This window comes from Leucopleurus acutus (genome assembly GCF_964270905.1).
Source record: "Leucopleurus acutus genome assembly, chromosome: 13".
NCBI classification, from domain to species: domain Eukaryota; kingdom Metazoa; phylum Chordata; class Mammalia; order Artiodactyla; family Delphinidae; genus Leucopleurus; species Leucopleurus acutus.
This window is the reverse complement of record NC_139155.1, coordinates 62,650,907-62,675,839: the sequence shown is the minus strand read 5'-3', so window position 1 is coordinate 62,675,839 and position 24,933 is coordinate 62,650,907. Positions and strand designations below refer to the sequence as shown.

The following is a 24,933-nucleotide window of genomic DNA, read 5'->3' as shown; positions in this document are numbered from 1 at the left end:
TAAGCATCTTTTCATGTCTTTACTGGCCACTGGTATATCTTCTTTGGAAAAATGTCTATTCAGAGTTTCTGCCCATTTTTTAAACTGGGTATTTGTCTTTATATTATTGAGTTGTTGCACTCTGGATACAAGTACTTCAATGCACTCTGGATACACTTGATGCACTCTGGATACAAGGACTTTGTCAAATACATGATTTGTAAATGTTTTCTCCCATACTCTGGGTTTTCTTTTCACACTCTTAATCGTGTCCTTTGATGCACAAAGTTTTACACTTTGATAATTCATCTATTTTTCCTTTTGTTACTTGAGCTTTATTGGTGTTACATCTAACAAACCGATGCTTAACCCAAAGTGGTGAAGATCAACAGTTACCTTCTAGCAGTTTTACAGCTTTAGCTCTTACACGTAGGTCTATGGTCCACTTCAAGTTAATTTTTATATATAGTGTGAGATAAGGGTTGAATTTAATTCTTTTGCACATGGATATCCAGCTGTCCCAGCACCACTGTTGAAAAACATTCTTTCCCTGTTGAATTGTCGCTTATTGAAAAATCAGCTGACCATAAATATGAGGATTTATTTTGGGACTTTCACATCTACATCACATATTTTATAGGTCTATCTTTATGTCAATACCACACTGTTTTGATTACCGTAGCTTTGTAGGTTTTGAAAATGGGAAGTGTGAAACCTCCAACTTTATCCTTTTCCAAGATTGTTTTGGTTATTCTGGGTCCCTTGCACACCCACATGAATTTTAGGACCAGCCTGTCGATCTCTTAAAAACAAGCTGGGATTTTCATTGGGACCTGTAGATGAGTTTAGGGAGCACTGCTGTTTTAATACCATCAGGTCTTCTGATCCACGCACAGCTCACGACTTTCCTGCTGGAGCTTCTCTGCACCTTCCTTTCAGATGCAGAACTTCTGCTGAGCAACGTGTGCTCCCTGCTCAGCTGCTTGTGGTCTGGGAAGTGAAATAAACTACGCTGGTAGAACTCTGTGTCTTTACAAGAAAGTCAGAAACCCTCTGGAAACCTGTTACACAGACCCAGTGAAGCACACAGAGTTTGTGACTCTGTCATTGCTCAAAAATTCTCTCATGGTCAGTTGCAAGCTCACAACTATGTTCTAATAAACCTTATTACAAGTTTGAATCTCTGAGGAACTGGACCCATATCAAGTAAATGCTATAGTTTAAATGAGTTTTGGCTATTAGAATGAAAAAGGAAAAGTGTATTACTGAGGCCACGTGAACAACTAGCATCCCTGCGAGATACATGAAGGGGCCAGGTCAGGGCTACAAACAAAACAGAACTTACCAGGGCAGTGGTACTAAAGGGACCTGTCACACTTGCCCCTGAAGACACACTGTTGACCCCACATGAACACTGAGTGGTCTGCAACACTGGTAGAGTTTTCTGACTACAGCTGGTGAACAAAACCACTGTCTAGATCAACGCTACCAGAAGCGTGTTCTAAGCACTGGCAACCTGAGGCCACTTGAAGTGCTTACACCAGAATGTAAACCAACCGCACCACCAAGCACGGTGTTTTGTTTCATACAAGATGTCCCGCTGAAGAAGCAGAGCGCTGACCTGTGCTGCAGCTGCTCCTGCAGCAGCCTGGCTGTGAGCAGCACTGGTCCAGGTGGAGTGAACTCTTCTGGGTGGAAACAATGAGGCACTCCTGGCCAGCCAACACTGTGTTCTTACCAGACGGCTGTAAAAAGGTGTCAGAACTCACCTTCTGGACTCCATGGCTTTCCAGTACACCAGAAATAGGAGAACATCTGAATGCTGCATAGGTAGCTCTAAAAACATCTCCACTTTCATCAACTCCCTACAAAGACACCGTTTAAACAATCAAATAAAAAACCAAAAAAGTAAGCGGATCTATTCCAGTGACACCATTGCCTTCACGGTCATTGAGGTCAAACCAGCCTGTTTCATGGTGGGCCAGGAGCACCCTGGGCTTGGCTCACACCAGGCCTCACCTGACGCAGACCCTCATCCCACCACTGGCGGCAGTGCTCTGTAGGAGAGGAGGCTGCTCCCGCATCGGAGGACTGCCATTTCCTCAAAGACCCTGAAGACCCTGCTGAGCATGTGTTTCAACACTCCATACGATACCTGTGCTTCATTTTTTGTCAGTGGGCCCAGCACTATCTTTTTTTTTTTTGCGGTACATGGGCCTCTCACTGCTGTGGCATCTCCCGTTGTGGAGCACAGCCTCCAGATGCGCAGGTCCAGCGGCCATGGCTCACGGGTCCAGCCGCTCCGCAGCATGTGGGATCCTCCCAGACCGGGGTACGAACCCGCGTCCCCTGCATCGGCAGGCGGACTCTCAACCACTGCACCACCAGGGAAGCCCCCAGCACTATCTTTTACACACGTCTTGTTAACATTATGGCTCATAACCACGATGGTCAAACCAAGAAAAGGGCAGAGCGGCCACATCACACGTGACCACACACTTGGCTCGGGTGGTGCCCAGTGGCGGACACCACTTGCAGGGCACACAGGCTAAGACTCACTGGCAAGGAAGGTTCAATCCTGTCTCTGCACTCGCTCCCACTAGGTGAAAACACACAGCAGCACTTGGAACTCAGGATAGAAAAGCACACACACAATGCCCTGGTATAAAACTTATATATATTTTTCAAAATAGTTATTTCAGATAAAAAGCAGAGTTGCAGGAGAGAGCATGAAACAGAGCAAGCACGTATTTTCACATACATTCTCTAACTTGACTCTCAAAACCACCTTGTGAACACAACTGGGCAGGTTAGCCCCACTTACAAACATAATTAAGTAAATGAAGCAGGGGAACAAAAACCAGTAATCTCAACATATGCTCATAATTCAGATTTTGAAACATCCTGCATAAAGTTAAACATTATAATGAGTATATCTGAGGCAATTATTACTGACCTTGACGTAAGGTGGGGCTAAGGATGACAGGTGCCACCTCACTTCTGTGTCACCGTGATTCTCAACTTCCAGGTAACTTCCTAAAAGGAACACATTTAACAACTCAAACTCTTTGAGGGGTAAATAAACAAGCAGATTCATGGGATAATTTGTGGAAAATACTGTGTTGACCTCATCACAGGGAAAAAATACACTTAGATCCCTAGGAGTCCAACAGGAATAACATTATTTTCTAACGAAGTCCTGTCAGACAGATGCCCTATCTTGTATTTAATGGAAGTGCAATGCAAAAAGCTACTGAAGAACTACAGCAGGGTCTTCACCATGCATGAACCCCTGGTGCTGCACAGGTTAAGAGGCTGCACGGGGTCAGAGTGCGGGCAGAGCCTGGCCCATGTCACTGCGGCCCTCGGCCGAGATGCCGCACAGGGTGACCTGCATGCATCAGGCCTGGTGATGGCCAAGGGAGGAAAGTCAGCGGGCAGATGTGGGGTTTATTCTGAAGACAGACTGCAAAGGACGTGCTGACGGACGGGACAGGTGAACAGAAGGGAAGAGACATCAACTGTAGGGATTTGGCTCAACCAAGTGCACAAGCAGTGGTGCCACTGCTAACATGGGAAAGGCTGGAGAAGCAGGTTTCGTGGATGTGTGGGGTGCACATCTGGGGCTCAGGGCGAGCAGAGAGAAGGAACGGGATGCAGGCGTTAGGAGCCGGAAGAGGAGGAGGGAGCAGCACAGGCTCAGGAGGGGCCCTGAGGCAAGGTGAGCCCCGAGAGCTGCTCCAAGGGGAAAGGAGTGGCTGCCAGTGCTCAGGTCAAACTGACACAGACACACAAAAGATGCCCTGGATTTGGCAAAATCAAGCTTTCTAGTGACCTTGATGGGAGCAAGTTCAGGGCCTGGTTGGTGGCAGCAGAAGCGAGGGTGGGAGCACAACCCTGGCAGGAAGGGGCCAGGGAGGAGGGCAGCCGCAGCAAGGCGAGGGGCCGAGGGCACCCTGTCCATGAGTGACGGCACGCATGCTGCGTCCTGACGGAGACGCTTCGGCAAAGAGGAAGAAATGCTGACAAGGGGGTAGGAGGGCCCGAGGAAGCCCTGCCTGAGATGGCAGGAGCAGGTGGGCCCAGGTTCCCAGCGCAAGAGTCACCTGGGATGATCTCTAGATTTTCAACCATGTGTGAGGCAAAGGCAAGAGCCGGAAAGAGCAGGAGCAGGGAGGAGGGGGCAGCGGGGGCTGCGGCAGAGAAGCCTCAGCTGCTGGGGGTGGGGGCAAGCAGGGAGGAGGGCTGCAAGGGCCGCTGGGGAAGCCTGTGCTCAGGGCATCTAGGGGCCCAAGTTGCGCAGCACTCAGGGGCAGAGACAGGGCCGGGGAGACAGTCAGGTTTAACCAGGGCTGGGATTCTGCCAGACGGGAATGCAGAGGGTGAGGGGCACAAGGCAGTCACGAGTGTTTGTGAGGGGTTACAGGGACAGAGCACAGAAGTCGAGGAGGGATGGGGAGAAGTGCGTTGTGGGTGGGGCGATGGGCAGGGGAAAGGCCTGGAGGTCTGAATGTGGTCAGGCAACTGCTGACCCCTGGAGTAAGTGAGCTGGGAAGAGCCAGAGGGGGTGATGGGCAGAAGTGACAGGCTTGAAACTGAGTGAAAACACGGTACAGATCCTGGTGCCGACGAGATCCAGGAGGGACCCTGAGGGCAGGAGACTGACCTGCAGTGGAAGACAGACCGCGAGAGTTGAGGAGCTGGGGGGCCAGGCAACAGGTGGCCCCAGACCCTATCTAAGTTGTCCATGTGCAATCCTAGACCCCGAGGCCGCAGGGAGAGTGCCCACAGGGCAGAAAGCACTACTCCGGCCCAAGGAAGCTCAGAGGTGCTTCACACACCGCGTCACCATCCCCAGGCCCTGGGTGGTGGGTGTTAATCACAGCTGGGGAGGCTGGGCAAGTTTGGAGCCTGTAGTCGAAGAGTAACTGACAGAGCCAGGCTCCACCCACCTTCCTCTCCTCTTCAGCCACTAACTTAGTAGCAACTCTGGTCAAAGACCTAGTGAGAGTCGGGGAGGGATGGTTCTGATAAGAAAATCTAAGCCTCCTGGAACAGAGAGTTATTAAAGGCCTAAATTCAACACGGTACAATTTTTAAGCATCTGCAAATCCAGCTCATAACTGAAAAGATTTCCAGTGACTAATTGATTTTCTCTTGAAGTAGCGGGAAATCTGCACCTATCACAAACTACAGTTAACTAAGAGTGTTAGATCCAACGTACTAGCAGAAGTCTGAATTACGTAACCTTGTGATACAATACCTGAAGTCTCGCCAGGTTCTGTTGTAGGAAAAGTAACAGTCTTATTCCTTATCTCAACTCTTGTGGAAGGTGGTTTTGTCACTGGTTTTACCAGATGATTAACTGAAGGCTCTGTTTCTGGAGAAAGGATTCTAAATGGGCTGGAGGTCAAACAAGTGAAAAGTTCTTCTTGGGTCAAGTCTTCTCGAATTTGAACCTTCACAATTTTCTGAAATGACCCAAACAAGGGATAAGATGCAAGTGAAGCTGTTGTTTTTTTTAAAAAAAAAATCCTATTTTTAAATTATGGTAGAGAAAAGTAATGCCAAACAAATGAAACACTGGTGAATTTAAAGTCCATTCAGATCCCAAAGTAGCTCTTCGACTTTATCCTTTCTCCCAACTCCCCTCTTTTTTCCAAAGCAAAATCTTCAAGTTAATGATGGCTTCCAGGCCCCACTCTCCACTGCTGCCCACCCAGGACACTTGTTCAGCTCACTAGTGGAAAAACTCTGCACTAACTACTCTATTTAATTAAGTCTATTTGGGCTGAAAGGACACCTCAATTCGATTTCTGAAATGTTAAGTGCTATCAGTGAGGATTACAAAACTTAAACTGCAAAAAAAGAGAAATGTTGATCAAAAAAAAGTTTAAAAAATTACCTTCTGTCCATTGTCACAGTGTATATAGATCAAGCCACTCCATGGGAACACTGAATGTTTTGTGGATAAGGAGGAATTAGGACTCACAAGAATTTGTAGGTTGCTCCTTGAAAGAAGAATTGAACACTGAGAACCAAGAATACCCTGTACTGGAACAGCAGTAACCACAAGAGTTACAAACACTGTCCTGTCAGTCACCAACTATTTCCTCACTGCTCAGAAAGAGCAGAGAACAGAGATAAGCTACCAGGCGCATCTGATTTGGCCTCAACCCCAACCCAGTGGCTGACAAAAAGCTGAGTGGTGTGAACCCAAGAACCTAAGGGCAAAGCTCATGTGAAAATGGACCACATCACTGAAATGCCATCTAAACAGCAATTCAAGTTAAACATTTCTGGAGCAAAAGACCAGTAACACAAAGGCTCTGAACCGCCAATGATAAAGAACGAGCCGTCACGGTCACACAGCGTAACTGGAAGGGAAGAGAGGGTGGGAAAGGGGGTCGGTCAGGTTTTCTGTGCTCACTGTTCTCTTCAAGAGCTATGGGATGTCAAAGACGTAAATGTGGACGATGTAACTGGATTTGTGACTTAAGAGAAACCACCAGTTATAAAGAGAGGTCAGTACCCACGTCCAAAATGGCCAAGATGACCTCCCACTGCTAAAAGCTCAAGGTGTAGGGTGATGGACAAGTCTCTGAATAACCTGTCCAGTCGTCTCCCAGCTTTTCACCCATTAACAGACAAACATTTAATTGACTGCTTTGGTCCTACGAACCTTTCTCTGGAGTGTCCCCAACCATACCTTAACCCGGTCTTGGTCAAATCAACTCTCCTGAAACGCATACGCCATCATTTTGCAAAAGCAAATAAACTTCATGTTGCTCTTGTGCAAAGTTGCTATTCCCAAATGTGAAGCAACTTTCAGAGGTGCGTATTCTGTGCCAACCCAGACACAGTCCCTGAGAAGCTGCAGAGCTGAGGCTATATCCCAATAATTAAGCTGCACAGAGAGGGCAGTTGCTCATCACCATCTGGCCCCCAAAGACTTCTTTTTACCTTAAAATATCCTTTGTAGAAAACGGCAAACTAGATTATGGCTCAGACATATCAGAAGCCAGGAATCTGTGTCTGTAAAATGTCCTTAGAGAAAACCAGCAGAATAAGCTGCTAGACCCAAGGTGACAAAGGCAAGACCACCGGAGCTTTGGAGACCAGTACCCTCATCATGTGCACAGCCACATCCCTGTGCTGTAATTCTGTAGGCAGAGCTACATCAGCAACTCTCCCCCGCCTCACACGTCTCTCCACCCTGTTAGGCTGATACCGTAAACTGGCTGTGGACATGGTCTCCATCCGCTAAGAAGCATGAGTCTTGAACTCACTGTGGTCCCACAGAACCATGCATGGTGCTCTTTACAGAGTCAGCACACTGCAAAATTCTACTGAATACATTAAAATGGCCTATTATTTGATCCTTAAAAAGTCACCATGCTAAAGCATCTAAATAACACCCAGAGGAAAGGGAGGTCATACTTACTCTGGTGCGATAAACCCATGTTGTGGTGTCACTGTAAGACAGTGTGCTGGCCAGTACAGCTCAAATTTCAGTAACCTAACAGAATTGTTTAAAATCTGGAAACGTCCAGTTTTTGCCATATCACCTATGACAGCAGATAAATAAAATGTTACTTACATTTAGCATTTGTGAAAAAGACGAAGGGTAATAAATAGTAAAAATAAATCCTAAATAAAAACACTACCATACTAACTCATTTTGTTTTCCCAACTGCCCAATTACAGAAATTTCAAATTCCTGGTAAAGCAAGACCTTCATTTACTCTTGGAAACTACAAAGACACTGAACAAAGTTTAGTAGTGAACAAAGAAGAAAAAGGAAATCTGGTAATTGTTACTCCCTGTCTTGGGCACAGACATAGGTACTAGATTTGTTCCTACTCTGGACCAAGGGTATCAACGTTAAGGGTAAAAGAGGCCAAGTGCCAACTGCATTCTCAGTGGGGGATGGGGGCGTGGGGGGCAGGAATCAAGACCCCCGGATGGGCAGCTATGCCACACAGGAGCTTGGCCTGGGTCCGAGGCCTCGTGTCAGGATGACACTCTGGCTGGGTCTGTAGCAGGCAGGGGAGGCCTGGGCAAGCCACCAGCCACATCTGCATGGAGCCCAGGTCTGTCCTACGAGAGCCCTGAGGACAGAGCAAGTACAGCCCGGGCCCCAGAGGGACTTTCTGTCCTGTCGTTGGGGGCATACTCACAAGAAGGGGCGACTAAAATCAAGTGTTCAGGCTGGACAGCCCACACTTCTTCCGAGGCCGATTTATCTTGAGGTGGGCGAACAGCTTGTGAAAGAAGTGGAGACCCCTGAGGACCTTTCACTGGTAAAACATCCAAAGAAATGTTACCACCATGTGTCCCACAACTGCCAGATTCACTAGAGAGAGAGAGAGAGAAAAGAAATTTAAAATGATAAAGCAGACTGTGTCACATTTTTATATTAATTATCCATAAATCTGAAAACATAAAAATAAAAGTGCATTATATATTTTTCAGTGAATAAGAATCCTTCACATTGGGGTTTTCTTAAAGAAGTGTATAAAAAGTAAAGTACAGTATAGGTTAAATGTTACTAATCTTTAATTAGAATCTGCAATGATTTGTTTCCTGCCTTGACTTCTGCTGCCATCTGAGGTCTCTTAAAAGATTTACTAGAGGGACTTCCCTGGTGGTCCAGTGGCTAAGACTCCGTGCTCCCAGTGCAGGGGGCCCGGGTTCGATCCCTGGTCAGGGAACTAGATCCCTCATGCCACAACTAAAGATCCGGCGTGCCGTAACTAAGACACAGCACAGCCAAATAAATAAATGTTTTTTAAAGAAGATTTACTAGAAAACTACCCAGGGCTTCCCTGGTGGCACAGTCGTTAAGGATCCACTTGCTAATGCAGGGGACACAGGTTCGAGTCCTGGTCCGGGAAGATCCCACATGCCTCGGAGCAACTAAGCCCATGCGCCACAACTAGTGAGCCTGGGCTTTAGAGCCCGTGAGCCACAACTACTGAGCCCACGTGCCACAACTACTGAAGCCCGCGCGCCTAGAGCCTGTGCTCTGCAACAAGAGAAGCCACTGCAAATGAGAAGCCCGTGCACCGCAACAAACAGTAGCCCCTGCTCGCCGCAACTAGAGAAAAGCCCGCGCGCAGCAACAAAGACCCAACACAGCCAAAAAATAAATAAAAAGAATTTCCTTCCTTAAAAAAAAAACAAAAATAACCTACCCAATATTAAGAATTTAAGAAAAACAACAAAACTCTTCAAGTATCTATAACTGAATAATGATAACTGGCTTTACAACGCTAACACCAAAAAACTTTAAAACAAAATCTTCTTGGCAAAAAACTACAGTTAAGAAATGCTAATAAAGTTTAGGAAGTTTTTTTTACTAAGTATTGAAATTGGGTTTTCTAATAAGCCTTAGATTACTAAAAAATTGTAATTCAACTAAATTTCGTAATCACATGAACACATGACAACTGAAATTCACTGGTGCGGTGACCAAGTTCACCTACCACACAGCAGGGCTACACCTGGACTCCAGTCAACACTTGGCGGACAGAGAGAAATCCCTCTCTTCACCCCTAATTCACTGCCCTCTGACCACCCCCCTTTCCAATCAGACCTATACCGCCCCAGAGAAACAAAGGGGGCACCAGCCAAACATCAGAAAACAATTTAAAAAACAAAGTTGATTACTGTTTGTTTAGCTTCCTAAGAACAAGTTCCTCACAACTGAAGTAACTGTCAAGGTAATTTTTTTTTTTTTTTTTTGCGGTATGCAGGCCTCTCACTGTTGTGGCCTCTCCCGTTGCGGAGCACAGGCTCCGGACGCGCAGGCTCAGCGGCCACGGCTCACGGGCCCAGCCGCTCCGCGGCATGTGGGATCCTCCCGGACCGGGGCTCAAACTGGTGTCCCCTGCATCGGCAGGAGGACTCTCAACCACTGCGCCACCAGGGAAGCCCTCAAGGTAATTTTTAATACATGTTAATACTATCTTTGACTATCTTAGAAAAAAAATTAACACGAACAGCATAAGGATTAAAGAAACCAAGTTGGTGTGAGTCAGAGGCACTAGGGTGATGGGGATGGGGGGAGTCAGCCCTCAAGTGGTGCCACTAAGACTTGCTGGTGTGAGTTGGCAACACTGGGCCCAGGGAGACAGACCATGTGAAGACAAGATTGGCTGAAAACAGGGAGACTGAGTAAAACGTAAACATATTGAAAATAATGGGGCCAGGCTTCTCAGTACTGGAGAAAAAAGGTACAATTATGGGAAGGAGGAAAGGAATCCATGTGTTATGTTAGATTAGAATTGGAGGTATCAGTGTAAACTCAAGATTTTAACACATTTATAAACAGAAGGAGATATAAATTGCACGTGGATTTGTATATAAACTCATATATTTCCTAGCTCTGTCCACTGAGCGGGCCTAGAAGCAAGGACACCTCAATAGCAATGAGCACGTTGCTGCCCGTGTCCTCATTTCCAGGCTGGACAGGCAAGTGAAGGACGAGCCTCGACCATCCTGCTGTACCTGTGAATAAGGAGGTGCCCAGAGGTGTTGTGGGCACAGGCAAAGGACCAAGGAGCAGGTCAGGGGACTAAATAATGACAACAAGGATTAATCTTGAATCCACGAGTCGGTCCTAATATATGTGAATAAGAAGAAAAAGGAAATTCCTTCCTCAAAGTAGAAAGATAACTAATAAATGCAGAAAGATGGGATAAGAAAATCACCATTTAGTAACCAAGACAGACATAATATGATTCAGGAAGCAATCCTCACTGGGTGCTCAAAGTCTCACGAGAAACAAGATCATTCATTGTCTCCAAGTTGTGTATTATAATATCCCTTCAAGATATTTATTAACTTTACAGCAGAGAAACCTGGCAAACACCACTTAAACAAAGTGATAAAAATACTGCTAGTAACAGGACAAATCAGCACTGTTCACCACTAAGGAAGCTTCACTGAGAAACCAACAGCATCATTCTGCAGGTCCTGAAGCTGTGAACTGAAATCGAGAATATCTTACAAAGTAACTGGCCTGTATTGTATAAAAACATCAGGGTACCTGGTAAGAAAGAGTTAGCAGCTGGCCTGCAGCCTACTTTTCCCTTTTTACCAGAAACGACCAGAGAAAAAAAAGAAAGATGGGTTGGTTAAATCACCTTGTAATCTTGCAAATGCCGGATACCACAGCAAATGCACTGGGGTCCTTAAAACAGGCAGCACCTGGTCTGTCTCACATTGCTTGTGGTAAAGAAATCTGAAACTTACGAATTTATGTGGCACAGCTGTTTGAAAAGCATCACATAAGTTACATAGTTATCAAAGCATAAAATACCTTTCATGATCAAAATAGTCTCTTGTGTGACACAACACACCCACAACTTATGGACCTTGTGTTAAATCTAAGCCAGAGGGGAGTGCTGATGTTACAAAGTAGATCTAGAAAGTACCATGGGCAACCCCAGGTTTCTCTGTGTTTCACCCCAAATTAGTACTGAAGCTTCATTCTGGAAAATACCTTTGATTCTGTGGATCGTACTTGATAAGCAAACCTTGTGTGTTTTCTCTGTTGTGAAAGACTGAGGAACTCTCTTTATTGAAAGAGAGTAAATGGACAAGCCAACCAAACGCACGTGTGATCTCAGATTAGATTCTGGACCAAAGAGGAAGTGGAAAGAGTTAGTTTCTTGTTTGCTGTTTGCCTTAACTACACAGGACACCACCGGGAGACTCCGTGGACCAGATGGTGGTCCTGTATCGCCGCATCAGTGTCCTAACCTTGACGGGCTTGCCGTGCCTATGAGGGGGAGCATCTACAGCCAGTTCAGGGCTACTGGTCATCATGTCTGCAAGTCACTCCTAAATGGTTCAGAAAAACCTGTATATACATGAAAGACCATAAGGCAGATGTGGTAAAACGTTACCAACTGCGAAATCTCGGTGCAGATAGCGTATGGGAGTTCTCTATAAAAGTAACTTAATTAATTTATTTGTTTCTGGCTGCGTCGGGTCTTCATTGCTGCACATGGGCTTTTCTCTAGTTGCAGCGAGTGGGGGCTACTCTTCATTGCCGTGCACGGGCTTCTCATTGCAGTGGCTTCTCTTGCTGTGTAGCATGGGCTCTAGGCACGCAAGCTTCAGCAGTTGTGGCACATGGGCTCAGTAGTTGTGGCACGCAGGCTCTAGAGTGCAGGCTCAGTAGTTGTGGCACAGGCTTAGTTGTTCTGCAACACGTGGGAACTTCCCAGACCAGGGATCGAACCCTTGTCCCCTGCATTGGCAGGCGGATTCTTAACCACTGCGCCACCAGGGAAGTCCCTCTGTATTGTTTTTAAACTTTTCTGTAAATTTGGAATTCTTCCAACTTAAAAATAAAGATGAAATAAACAGTTTGAGACAAAAACCCAACAAAGCACAGGTAAAAGATCAGCTCCAGTGTGAATCAAATAATCTTCAACTCAGATAAAAGATGTTTTGTTAGTTTTACCTTTTAGATTCCAAGCTAGGTCTGGAAGAAGGTGGAAGAAACTCTCTGTTAGAAACAGAATCTCTAAATTCTCCAATTACTGAAAGTATAATTTTACGCATGTTTCCATAAAAGAGCTGGACGTCATTGGGCCGCTGGGGAAGGTCATATACTGAAATAGAAAATAATGTTTGAAATACATGAATCTTCACATAATCACACCACCAAGTAACAGAGGCACTCATATATTTACATATTTTCTTGTATCTTCTTAATTGGGGGTAGGTGACATTTGGATTTTTAACACTACGGATTAGCATCAATGACTGGCAGCTCAGGCTCTGGCCCTGGATTTGGATTACAGCCACGCCAACGCTCAGCCTGGGACCTCTGGCAGCTTCCTTCACCAGTCCGAGCCTCAGTCTCCTCACGGGAAGTACGAGTAACAACCTCTCTCAGGGCTGTGGGCACTGTTCTGACCCCCAACATAAACCAACCCGGTCAGTTTCCACAGCTCTCCGAGGCATCATCACCTCCACCCCAAATGAGGGGCCAAAACACAGAGGCTGAGAGCACACACTTCATAAGCGGCAGTCTCATAAAAACTTAAGTAAATCCAGAAACAGGCAGTATTAGTATAACTACATGTATTTAGATTGATCAGACAGTGCTCGAGGTTTATCCAAAGATAAACCTACCTGAATTTATATATACAAGAAATTTTAGAGAACATGCTTGTATTCTACATATAAATTAGATATTAAGAATTAAGTATTTTTAAGATGGAAACTCAGAAAGAACACAGGAAGTGTAAATTAAAATTTATATTAAATACATCTGACTATAAAAGTTTAATTGTGAAATTATTTGCCACAGTAATTATACATTTTACAAAAGTAAGATCGCTATGAATGCTTAATAGTAATACGTTCAAATGTTTTTCAAAATAATCATGTAAAAAGTTCAACCGCAACATTCTTATAGGGATCCATTACACCAACCAGCACAAGACCAAGTGGGGCTGCTTCCTCCCCTCACCTGGACAGCATGCACACCACCTCCAGGAGCCCAATACTCCCTGATGTGCAACCTGGCCCCAAGGACCCACCTGAAGCCCCCACTCAACCCCATCACAGGGGGGTCTCAGCAGGTCACCTGAGCGCTTGGTCAGGTTTGTCAACATAACCCTTAACACACCCACTTCCTGAATGTTTGCACATGCAGCTCCCTCTGCCTGAATACCCTCCCCCACCCTGGTCCACACCTCCTCCTTGTCAACCCCCTCCCCGCTTTCTCAGCAGAGTGCCACTTCTCCGCGGCCCCCAGGTCCCTAAGGACAGTTCTGTCACAGCACTTTCATGCTATACTTCGATCACCTGTCTCCCCCTTGGCCTGTAAGACCCTAGAGGCAAGGGCGGCACCTTCTTCCCCTGTGACTCGTGCCCTGCACTCCCCACCAAGTCCACTCAGCCATAGAGTCGTGAAGCTGCGAGGGCTGCACACTCACGCTGCCTAGTTCTCATTAGACTTCACTGCTGCTGCTACGTGTCTGGGTCCATCTCCATGGCACAGTTCAGGTTAACTCTTTCACGTGGATCCTTCCTCTGAGGAAGGGATATGGAAGGTGAAGCTCGGAGGAGCTGAGGTAGCAGAGATGGGCTATGAACTGAGGTTCAGCTCCAAATCCAACGTTCTTTCCAACCATTTCAAATCTTTTCATTATTTTTAACTAACCCACCCTTGAAGCAGATGATCTAGACTCCCAATTTGCTGAAAAGATCATAAACTATTCTACATCACCTCTACATAGGCATAAATATCTTTTTCCTTTATCATTTCCCACTTCAGGAGTGTGTATTTCATCATTAAAAAACTAGAAAATAAAAATGGGGGGAAAAGATACTACCACCTGAAATTCTACCACCAGAATATAACCACTGTTAATATTTTGCTGTGTATACTCCTGCAATTTTACCTAGGTAACTATAAATAAGACATTAAATTATTTTTACCAAATGAGCTGGTGGGGAGTGCAGGGCATGAGTCACAGGGGTAGAAGGTGCAGCCCTTGCCTCTAGGGGCTCACAGGCCAAGGGGGAGACAGGTGATCTTATATGCAAAATTTTAAAATAATTCTTTTCTTAATAAATTGAGGAGCTTTCCATGTCACTTGATATAGAATCATATTGTCTGAATGCCTTGAAGATATTCTATTGCATAATTAAACGATCCCCTACTCTTGGGCCTTTAGGTTACTTCTAATTTCTTCCTATTATAAACAATACTGTGGTGAAAATCTGTACACATACTTTTACACAATTTGCATGTTTCCATTCTTATATTTTGTATGAGTCATAGATACCATTAAATACCTGAATTGCTCAGCTCAAATAGGGCTAAACATCTAGATTAGAGTCACACTACCACTATCACATCCTCCATAAATTGCACAGCAGTCACAAGAGCAGAGAAATCTCAAAATGAGTGTAAGTTTGCAATCATGAAATCTTAAACGTAATAACTTGAGTTTAATCATAACCGTTCTCCTCCTCTATTCACAAGTCCACCCAAAGACTAGGTGCAATAACATATTAATAACATCTAACATTTACAAGGCAAAGCCCTCTCATCTGATCTTCACAAGAACTCTGTGTAGAGAACACAGACATTATTCCTCTCATTTTACAGCTAAGGAAACTGAATTTCAGTGATGTAATCTGTCCAAAGTCATAGAGTAAAGCTGTGACTCAAATTCAGCCTGATACCACATCTAAGCTAACACTCTTCCTCCTCACACACTGGACCCAGAAGATTTAAAATACGTTGAAATTCCTACCTTCAGTTACGAGCAGCTCGTCCTGAAATGCTTCCGCGAAGTCGATGTTCTGCAGCATGCTCTGGGTGGGAAGGACCTGCTTCCTCACCCCTGGTGTGTGCAGCATGGCTCTGCCAGTAGAGATTTTATTCAGAAGTCGTTTATACATACAAAATAACCTTAATTAGATTTTATTCATGCATCTGGAAAATCCCACTAACATGATACATTACTTCATAGGTATTATGTCCTAAATCCCAATATAAGTAATTGAAAAAAAAAACCCTTGTTTTGGAAATTCCCTTAAAAGTTATACATGGTAGTACAATCATCAGTTTCAGTTAAACACATCAAATCAACCACTTCCTAACAGAAGAGTAGAAAAAAGATAAAATTAGATTCTTTTAGGGTCATACATTTTCATTATTTGTGAAAATTTGGTCAGTTAGAAATTTGTCTCAGAAAAAATAAGCCAAGAAAATGATACAAATAAAACATCAGAAGGTAATATTTAAATTACCATGTAATTCTGTTACTTTGACCTCTTCTAGAGAATTTTGAGGTGAGAGAACTAAAAAGTAAATTTCTCTATAAAACACAGATGTTCACAAACGAAAGAAATCTCATTACTATAAATTAATGGCAAAGAGGAGTTATAAAGGAGTACGCTGATTTCTATATCCCAGTAGAAAGAAAGGAAAAAAACCAAAAAACTTGTGATCTAATTTCTCTAAATGCCAGTTTCTATTTCTAAAATACTCAACTGAGAGAAAAAACCACATTCAAAGTTGAGCTCTTCACTTCAGGTCTGTGCTATCATCATGTAGCAACACATCACTAAACTCTTCTTAAATATTCTAACAGTCTTTCACTGATTAAAAATAAAACAGTTTCCTGAACTGTGTATCAGAATAAAACACAGCAGAGCACAAAGGACTGGAAGAAGGAAAGACTGGCCCACGCACATGCCCGCCCTCCCGGGAGGCAATGACTTCCTGCGAACCATGAACTGGCAGGAGCTTCACTTACCTCATACTCAGCTTTAGGCTAGGAAACAAGATTTTGTGACACAAGAACTCTGAATTCAACACACAGAATGTCTAAATCACACCTAGACCTAAATATAAAGTTGACAACATTCCAGCATATTAAACTACATTTAGATCAGATGTACCAAATTTTTTACAAGTACAAGCTTAAGTAGCTAGAGTTAGACACCCTACACATGTCTAAAATATGGCTTGATCCTCTGAAATGATTCTCAACACTCCCAGAAATGTTCCAAGTCAGGTGCGTTTACACAATATACTCTTTTCAGTAGTTCTTAAATCTTTTCTGAAACTGATCTGCCATCATTACAAAGACCGTCCTACGATGAAGTCCAAGGTCCTCTCTAAGCAAAGGAGCAGAGGCCCCTATATACGTCCAGAAAAGGATACTGCAAGGAAACCTGCAGATGAGTTTCCTACAGGTATTTCTACCTGTATTTCTCCTACAGGTAGCTTATCGGTCACACAAATTTTACCAAGATTTTTCATCTGCCAGTTCACTAAAAGTAGTGAAACATCTTCTATAAATTCCAAATCCCAAACCACTGTCACAGCCTCTTTATTTCCACTGAATGGTCCCCACCATCATGTAAGGTAAGTGACCCACCTTCGGTACTGCTGTCTTGAAATTTCATCTCCACCAAAAAAGTATATAGTTGACAGTTCTGTGGTGTTTTTACAATTGTTTTCTCTGTCTGATGGATTATATATTATAGTAACATCCTGATGCCAAGAAAAAAATCAGGAGTGAATATTAAATATTTCTGAGTAAGTCATTTCACTCTGAATAAACTGTCACAGGAGCACAAACAGTCACTATAGACAAAGATGCACATGAAGAGTATTTCCAAGATCAGATAAGTCCTTCCACTCCTACGTTCCTTTCAAATATGATTTTAGCTCTCCACCATAAAATACATAATTATTACTTTAACCTAAAAATAAGCTCATATTTTTAGTGCAGAGACTTTCATACTTACTTCTTGTGTTCTTTCCTTGAGCACAAATTTGTCTGGAAAAATCCTTAATACTCGAGGATTCAGCAAAACTTTTTTCTGAGAATCCTTAAAACCTACAGCTTTAACAAAAGCTGCTCGAGAGCCAGTGTTACGAACAGAAAAAACAATTCTACTTTCTTTGCCAGGCACTAAGTCATTCACTGTTACCAGGTAACTGTCAGATAACTTTTTAACATCTTCCAAAATCAGGTTACTTGTGCCTCCATATCCAGACAAAGGTATCTAAAAATACAGAACACATACATCCAAAATTATTTTTATGTAAGCAGAAAATAGATTAAATTACGGTCAGAGAAGACAAAAAAAACAGATTTACTACAATTAAAATTATTAAGCTTTGTGTACTTTGGCTAGTAGCTTCCCCACAGTCAATCTCTAGCCTTATAGTAAGGACTATGTTTTAAGGGAAAAACAAATCAATGAGCTACAAAATTATTTACCTTCCAATATGCCAAGCTTAGATGATAAAAGAACAATAAAAAGATTAATATTGATATGTTTGCTTAAGCAGTGTTCAGCATGAAAGACACTGGTATTTATAATTTACTCTGAAATGCATAAAATAAGATAAATTGATAGACGGTTAAATATGTGATAAAAGAAATATAGCACAATGTTAACTGTAGAATCTAAGTGGTAGGGCATGCAAGTGTTCACCATGTAATTCTTTCAAATACCCAATAATTGTGAATTTTCAATATGAAAAGTTTTGGGGGCAGAAAAATCTATGAGCATATAATCCTGTTAACTTCCGGTCTAGCAGAGTCAGAGGACTGTACCAAAGGGACCAAAGAGAAGCCCAGAACTCAAACAAGCCTCAGAGCACAGCCAACCCGGTAGCAAGGGGCAGAGTGGAGGCTCCAGTGCTGACCAGGGCCACCCTTGAGCTACAAGGCTCCCAGGGGGCTCAGCACTACCAGGAAACAAGGATTCACAGAACAAACTCTATGAATAGGAATGTAAGAAATAGGTACCCTGCTAGGAAACAAACGTTTCATACCCTTTGACATGCATTCTCTTAAAAATGAGCTTTCATTCCTAATTATTGAAATAAGTTCCAAAGAATCCTTTGCAAACTTAAAAACATCAGTAGCTTATTTCAAGTTGTTATGTACTAAGTAACATTTTGAAAAATTAAATTCAGGCTGATCAAAAATCAGTATTGCTTGCCCCTTAGTACAAATTAACAGCATTTTTAAAGGGCTTCAGATGTGAAGTTCCTGCAAATCCCACCTCATTCAGGGTGAGCTCTGCTAGTTCCAAGAACCAAAAGTGTTTCTAATTTTTCTTTTCCCACAGAGATTTGCAAGTAAATCTTAGGCAAGAAAATAGAAAGTAACAGGGAAAGTCAGCTTTTGAAAAAATTCAAAATCAGTATTCTTCCTATATTTTCAAAGTCTAAGGAGGGGGCTTCCCTGTTGGCGCAGTTGTTAAGAATCTGCCTGCCAATGCAGGGGACATGGGTTCGATCTCTAGGCCGGGAAGATCCCACATGCTGCAAAGCAACTAAGCCCGTGTGCCACAAGTACCGAGCCTGCGCTAAAGAGCCCGCAAGCCACAACTACTGAGCCCACGTGCCACAACTACTGAAACCTGTGCGCCTAGAGCCCGTGCTCCACAACAAGAGCAGCACCCCCTTGCCACAACTAGAGAAAGCCCCACGCACAGCAACGACAACCCAACACAGCCAAAAATAAAAACAAACAAATAAATAAATTAAAAAAAAAAAAGTCTAAGGGAGTCACAAATAATTACTGACTAAAAGGTTAAGAAAAAGAATGATTAGGGCTTCCCTGGTGGCGCAGTGGTTGAGAGTCCGCCTGCCAATGCAGGGGACAAGGGTTCGTGCCCCGGTCCGGGAAGATCCCACATGCCGCGGAGCGGCTGGGCCCGTGAGCCATGGCCACTGAGCCTCCGCGTCCGGAGCCTGTGCTCCGCAACGGGAGAGGCCGCAGCAGTGAGAGGCCCGTGTGCCGCAAAAAAAAAAAAAAAAAAAAAGAATGATTAAATAAAATGAAATTTGACTAATGCCCACTGACCCAAAGTTTCAACCAGAGAAACTGCTGCTCTAGAGCAGGCTTCTCAGGGACTTCCCTGGTGGTCCAGTGGTTAGGACTCTGCACTTACACTGCCGGGGGCCCGGGTTCAATCCCTGGTCTGGGAACTAAGATCCCGCAAGCCTCGTAACGTAACATAAATAAAATAAAATAATAAAAATAAATAAAATAAAATAAAATCTATCTAGAGCAGGGTTCTCAGCCTCGGCACAATGGCCCTTGGGCTGCGCCATTAGACATGGGGAGCCCTGTGCAGTGTGGGTGTCTGGCTGCACCCCTGGCCTCTACTCACCAGGTGCCAGTTGTATCTTTTCCCACTTCCAGTGTGACAACCACAAATGTTTCCAGAAATTACCAAGTATCCCCTGGATGGTGAAACAGTCTCTGGTTGAGAACCGCTGCTCTGCAGGCCTCATTCTGAAAATGGCCATTTACACCTTTTAACACCTCTCCCCACCAAAGCTCATGGGGCCATGTGAAGAGCTCCACAGAGAGTGTGTCCAGCTCCAGCATCAAATAAAGGTAAATTTGCCATAAATATCTATCCTTTTTAAAAAAAACTTCTAGGTGTTGTTAATCTTGTAATTTATCACACATCCACTCTGACACTAGGAAACGATCAACATCATAGTCCCAGCCCCACTGCCAACTAATTGCTTGGATTTTAGCTACTTTCAGGGAGCTCAGGCTTCATCCGACTACCCTGTCCTTCTTTCCTCTCCTCCAGGATTCATCATTTTTCTCTCTTAGTGCCCTGAATCTAGCTGAAGAAATGACTTGAAATCTTTTGAAATTATGCTGGGAAGAAACAAAATAGAAAAGCTCTTGTCTTTGTATCCCTGGTGTACGGAACAGAGTCTAACAAATGACGTCAATAGATACTTTGCTGAATTGAAAGAATAAAATTTACTTGGAAAGTCAACATCTTAAACATTTCCATCTGGATTTACCAAAAAATGGATTTCTGAAAAGTTGAGTACATTTCAAAATTTTCAAACCGAAATGAAACTTACAAGCATTAGACAAGACCATTACTTACAGGAATACTCTGGTGGCTACTTTTAAAATAGGGTAATCCTACAAGGTATATAATTACTCCCTAACTTGTTTGTAAATCTAGGTAATCACATATTTTGACTTATAAAAAGCAGAGTATATGTAATTTACCAATATTTAACCAATAGTTACAACATGTCATAAACTCCATGGGAGGGGAAAAAAAGCTATAAAATTATCTTACCGTGAACTTAAAGCCTGGTTGTGATCGAATTCCAAGTTGTTTAATTTCTAGTTTGGCCAACATACAAGATAATCGAGTAGGTGCAAACAACACAGAGATGTAAATGTCTTCTTTTGGACGAATCCTGATCTCACAGTTACTGGTCAATCGCTCTTCTGAACCAAAAGTGTGCTGAAACTACAATTTAAAAAAAAATCTCTGCATTAAACAGAGCAGCAGCACAAATAAAACATACCATTAACATGAACTCCTCGAAGATTAAGAACACAAGATGGCCTACATTAAGTGTCATGTATCTAGATGTTAAGTGTTAAGTGTCCTGGATCTAGAGAGAACGTGAAACAGAACAGAGCCATGCACTCCACAAACCTGAAAGCAGTCCTGGTCTTGTCCTCTAATGAGCAGTCGTAAATGTTGGGCTGAAGATGTGGAATTATTTCTTAAAGCTAGTTTCTGAAGCCTAGAAACAATGACACAACTTAAATGTGGTTTTCCTCCATGGATATTGCTACAATCATAAAAACAAAGCCAATTAAAACTGACTGCAGTGTTTGGAGATGGACTGACTGCACAGGCCCCTTGAGCAGCCTGAAAGTGCCTCCACAGTCCCAGAACTCTACATTTGTGAGAACGTATGCTCAAGACTCACCTTATCAGAGAAGATTTTGGGTTTAGTCTCTCTCCTGTTATAGCTCCTTAGCTGCCCTTATTATTCATTCTCTGTGTATAGGAATTATCTGTCTTATAAAATAGTAATCAATGAAAATTCAGATTACCAAATTCATTAAGTCATTAAAGTCAATACCATCCTCAGCTCCAAAACCTATCTTTCGTGGAAACAAGGGTCCTAAGCACGAGACTCATTTGCACAAAGTAGTCTTTTAAACAGCATACTGAACTAACCTTACTTTAAAAAAACTTACAGTGCAAGTAGAATGGATGTATGAATAGCAACTGGCTCACAGGATGAAAATCCTTCAGTCTTTGAAAATATATGAATCTTCTCTTCATTAGAGAATACAGAATACATGAATAAATCTCCATTTTACTCAAATTTTGAAGACTGGCAGTTAAATTATTTAAGCTGTGGTCTATGCCTTGTGCATTTGTGTTAAAAGGGAAAGGTTGCTGAGTTTAACCTCAGAATAAAATCAAAGACCTTTGGTTATCAGCACACCTGAGTACAATGGTTGGGAAAGACTTTCTGAAAAATATTTTTTTCATAAAAACAAAGCCAATTAAAACCAAGTACAATGTTTAAAGATGGACTGACTGCACGGGCATAGGAGCTACTGAGGAGGGCACAGTTCCTCAAACTCACGGCCATGCAGGATATTTCAGGAGCCTAGCTAAGAGGGGTCTTCACTGAGAGCTGCGTAAAGAACACGTGCCCCTTCATCAACTAGACTCTAACTCCTTAAATAGATGCAACGTCTCTGATTATTTCTTCTTCCCACCAGTCCCCAGGGCTTTCCAGAGAAGGAACCAAGACACACTTAATTGCCTAAGTTTGGTCATCAGCACAGAATTCACCAGAGCTTAAGAAAACTGAAACCTAATTTTTTTGGCTTGTATTTTAAAAATAGGTTAAAAATTTACTAAAAAATTTGTATTCATGATAGGATGAATAATGAATATGATAGTTTTATTTCAATTCTAAAAACATTAACATGGTCATCATCAACACAGGGAAGACTAGCATTATGTGATAACAGCTACAGTGTATACTCACTGTGTCCTGCCCAGGGGGACACCTCCCCACGCCAGAAACTGCTTGTTGGATAAAATCAAAGGAATATCTGAGCAGCAAGATGCAGGCATCAGAGGCTTGTTTCCTGAAGAAACTACTTCACCTTTTAACATCACTTCATACTGAGGGCCAAACGACTGCACAAATATTTTCAAGATCCTAACAAAGAAAACCATCTAAGTTCAATATTCAGAATTCAATTCTTTTGACAACTATTGTCCTATGCGCTTCCTTCGTCCAAGAGACTGAGCTGGTCGGTGCTGAGGCTACACTGCATTCTCACCCTCACAGCTTACATTCCAGAGGAGAAAACAGACAGAGAAGGAGATGGGTACATGCCACAGGCCCATGCCATGAGCACAGCGGGAGAGAAGTGTATGGGTCACGGGAGACAGGGAGGGATCTGGGAAGGGATGAGGAAAGCCTCCTGGGTGGGGGTGCTACCCCGGTGGGCAGGTGCAGGCGAGTCCTCCCGGCACAAGTGTTCGCGTCCGAGCAGCCAGCACCTCTGCACCCAGGGCCAAGCAGGCGGAGGACAGTGAGGCACTCGGGGGCTCAGGAACCAGTCAGGGGGCTCGGCAATCAGGCAGGGGGCTCGGCAATCAGGCAGGGGATGGGCCACGTGCGTCTGAGGACAGCGGGCTAAGCTACATTTATCAAGCAAGTTCAAAAGCTGGTGACAAGGGTGCTCCGACCACTGTAAAGTGATATTCACTTATGATTTGGGTGCCAAAAAGTCACTGGCCTGGAAAAGATACAACTGTCAGTTGTATCTTTAACAACTGACAAGGTCAACTGAAGATTTCCTTGGTGAGAGAGAAGAAGTTAGTGAGAAACATCAAGATTGACGTGTTATTATTTACTTTTGTCAGAATATACTTGAAAATAGTGATTTCTTACTTTCTAGTCAGCTAGCTGGTTTAAAAGGAGATTTTCAGTAAGCAGAAAGATCTGAGGCTAAAGGAAAGAGGTGAAGCGGTGCTGTATAGGCGAGGTGAAGCGTGTACTCTGTCCCTCAGGCTGTGGACCGGAGCACACCTAAATAAGCACAAATTCGCCATGATCAACAGTCCTACGTTACCTTTCCTCACAGGCTTTGGGATCCTTTGGAGAAAATGAAACTATAACTTCGTGCTCTTCTCCAGGTTTAAGGAATAGTTTCTCTGGATCCACTGAAAAGTGACTTCCTTGATCTGGGATCTAAGTATTTACATAATTATAAGTCAACGCTGACCTGCAGACATGGCTTTCACACACTCACGTGCCTTGTCTCTCTCACTGACCACAACTGGGTATTCTACTCCCTCCCTGCCCAGCAATGCCCCGCCATCTTACTTTCTTGGAAAGGATACATCTTTCTTCTCTTCCATAACAAACTATCCCCTGCCCCATCCCTAATTCCTGGCCACCAACACCCCCTCACTCAGCCACACAACTCAGAAATGATGTCTACACATGTGGCTCCCTCTCCTCCACCCAGCCATAGGATGACTCGGTCTTCAGGAACTAATCTAGAGCTTGGTTCTTGTACCTATTACATTAGACATCCCAGCTGAACTTCCTAACCATCTGTTTTATGCTCGTGTAACACCAGCTCTGAAAGCCCGGGATCAGATTCTTCTGTCTGACCACCCCTGCCAATGCCCCCAGGTCAACAGCAGAGCAACCTTCAGAACCCAAGGAGACACTCACAGTCCCAGCCCGAGGAAATAAGTTACAGCCTCAGACACAAATTCTTACCTTGATGTCCAAGTGGACATCAATATTCCCAGCATTTTTCAAAGGTAAGTACTGCCTTGTTGAGGAAGCCACACTGGCAAACAAGTGCATAGTCTAGAGGATGGGGTAAAACAGGCATGTTTTAAAAATGCCACACTTGGAATGAAATCAACCTGAACATAAAGTAACAGCAAAGTGAGGAGTTTAGGGTACCTGTAGGTCTCTCGGAGCATGTATCCTGGCTATTCCTGTTCTTGCTCGAAGATTGATACTTTTAATGACTGGTGTAGGGTTTGGACTATCAACTTCTATATCAACTCTGGCCAAGAATTCTTCTGCTGAGTCTAGAATCTCTGTAAAAGGTCATTCTTTTAGTTCAGACACCAGAGTTATTTAATTCTAAATGCCACACATGGCCCAACACTATGCCATCAGGGGGCACAAAAAAATCTTAAAATGACTGTTTAAAGAACTCAGAGAGGAACAGAAATGAGTGGAGGAGAAAAAGGAAGAAAACATCTAATTGGTAGAGGAGGTAACATCAATTAACAGAAAAGACCCCAAAACGTTTTCAGTGGTACTTGCTTGGATTATCCAGAATTGGATGGGTTTGACCCAAAACAGCATGCTCTCTGCCCAGCTTGAAAACAACATAAAATATCTGACAAATTACAATAAATATTTGACAATTTACTAACAGGAGAAATAAGCCTCAACTTTGTAGTTTATTTAGCTACAGAGTAAAGAAAATCCCATAAAACGTAAACATGATACCTGAAGAAGTCATCTGTTTTTTTGGACTATGGAAAAGAACCCAAATTATCAGAAATTCTGGATCCTGTAAAATA

General features: G+C 43.4%; 1 protein-coding gene across 2 annotated transcripts in view; it reads right to left on the bottom strand.

The window, feature by feature from the left end:
- Window positions 1-24,933, bottom strand: part of CEP192 (centrosomal protein 192) — a 94,358-nt gene that overhangs the window by 14,939 nt on the left and 54,486 nt on the right. For both annotated transcript variants that reach the window (XM_082853458.1, XM_082853457.1), the window contains 17 exons: window positions 24,860-24,923; window positions 24,299-24,438; window positions 24,107-24,199; window positions 23,448-23,566; window positions 22,349-22,525; window positions 20,986-21,076; window positions 20,617-20,793; window positions 17,281-17,541; window positions 16,908-17,023; window positions 15,273-15,382; window positions 12,458-12,608; window positions 8,160-8,335; window positions 7,424-7,547; window positions 5,885-5,990; window positions 5,243-5,450; window positions 2,936-3,015; window positions 1,749-1,844 (listed from right to left, as the gene is read on the bottom strand). In XM_082853458.1, coding sequence (XP_082709584.1) covers window positions 1,749-1,844; window positions 2,936-3,015; window positions 5,243-5,450; window positions 5,885-5,990; window positions 7,424-7,547; window positions 8,160-8,335; window positions 12,458-12,608; window positions 15,273-15,382; window positions 16,908-17,023; window positions 17,281-17,541; window positions 20,617-20,793; window positions 20,986-21,076; window positions 22,349-22,525; window positions 23,448-23,566; window positions 24,107-24,199; window positions 24,299-24,438; window positions 24,860-24,923 — 2,289 coding nt within the window. The remainder of the gene's footprint in view (window positions 1-1,748; window positions 1,845-2,935; window positions 3,016-5,242; window positions 5,451-5,884; window positions 5,991-7,423; window positions 7,548-8,159; window positions 8,336-12,457; window positions 12,609-15,272; window positions 15,383-16,907; window positions 17,024-17,280; window positions 17,542-20,616; window positions 20,794-20,985; window positions 21,077-22,348; window positions 22,526-23,447; window positions 23,567-24,106; window positions 24,200-24,298; window positions 24,439-24,859; window positions 24,924-24,933) is intronic.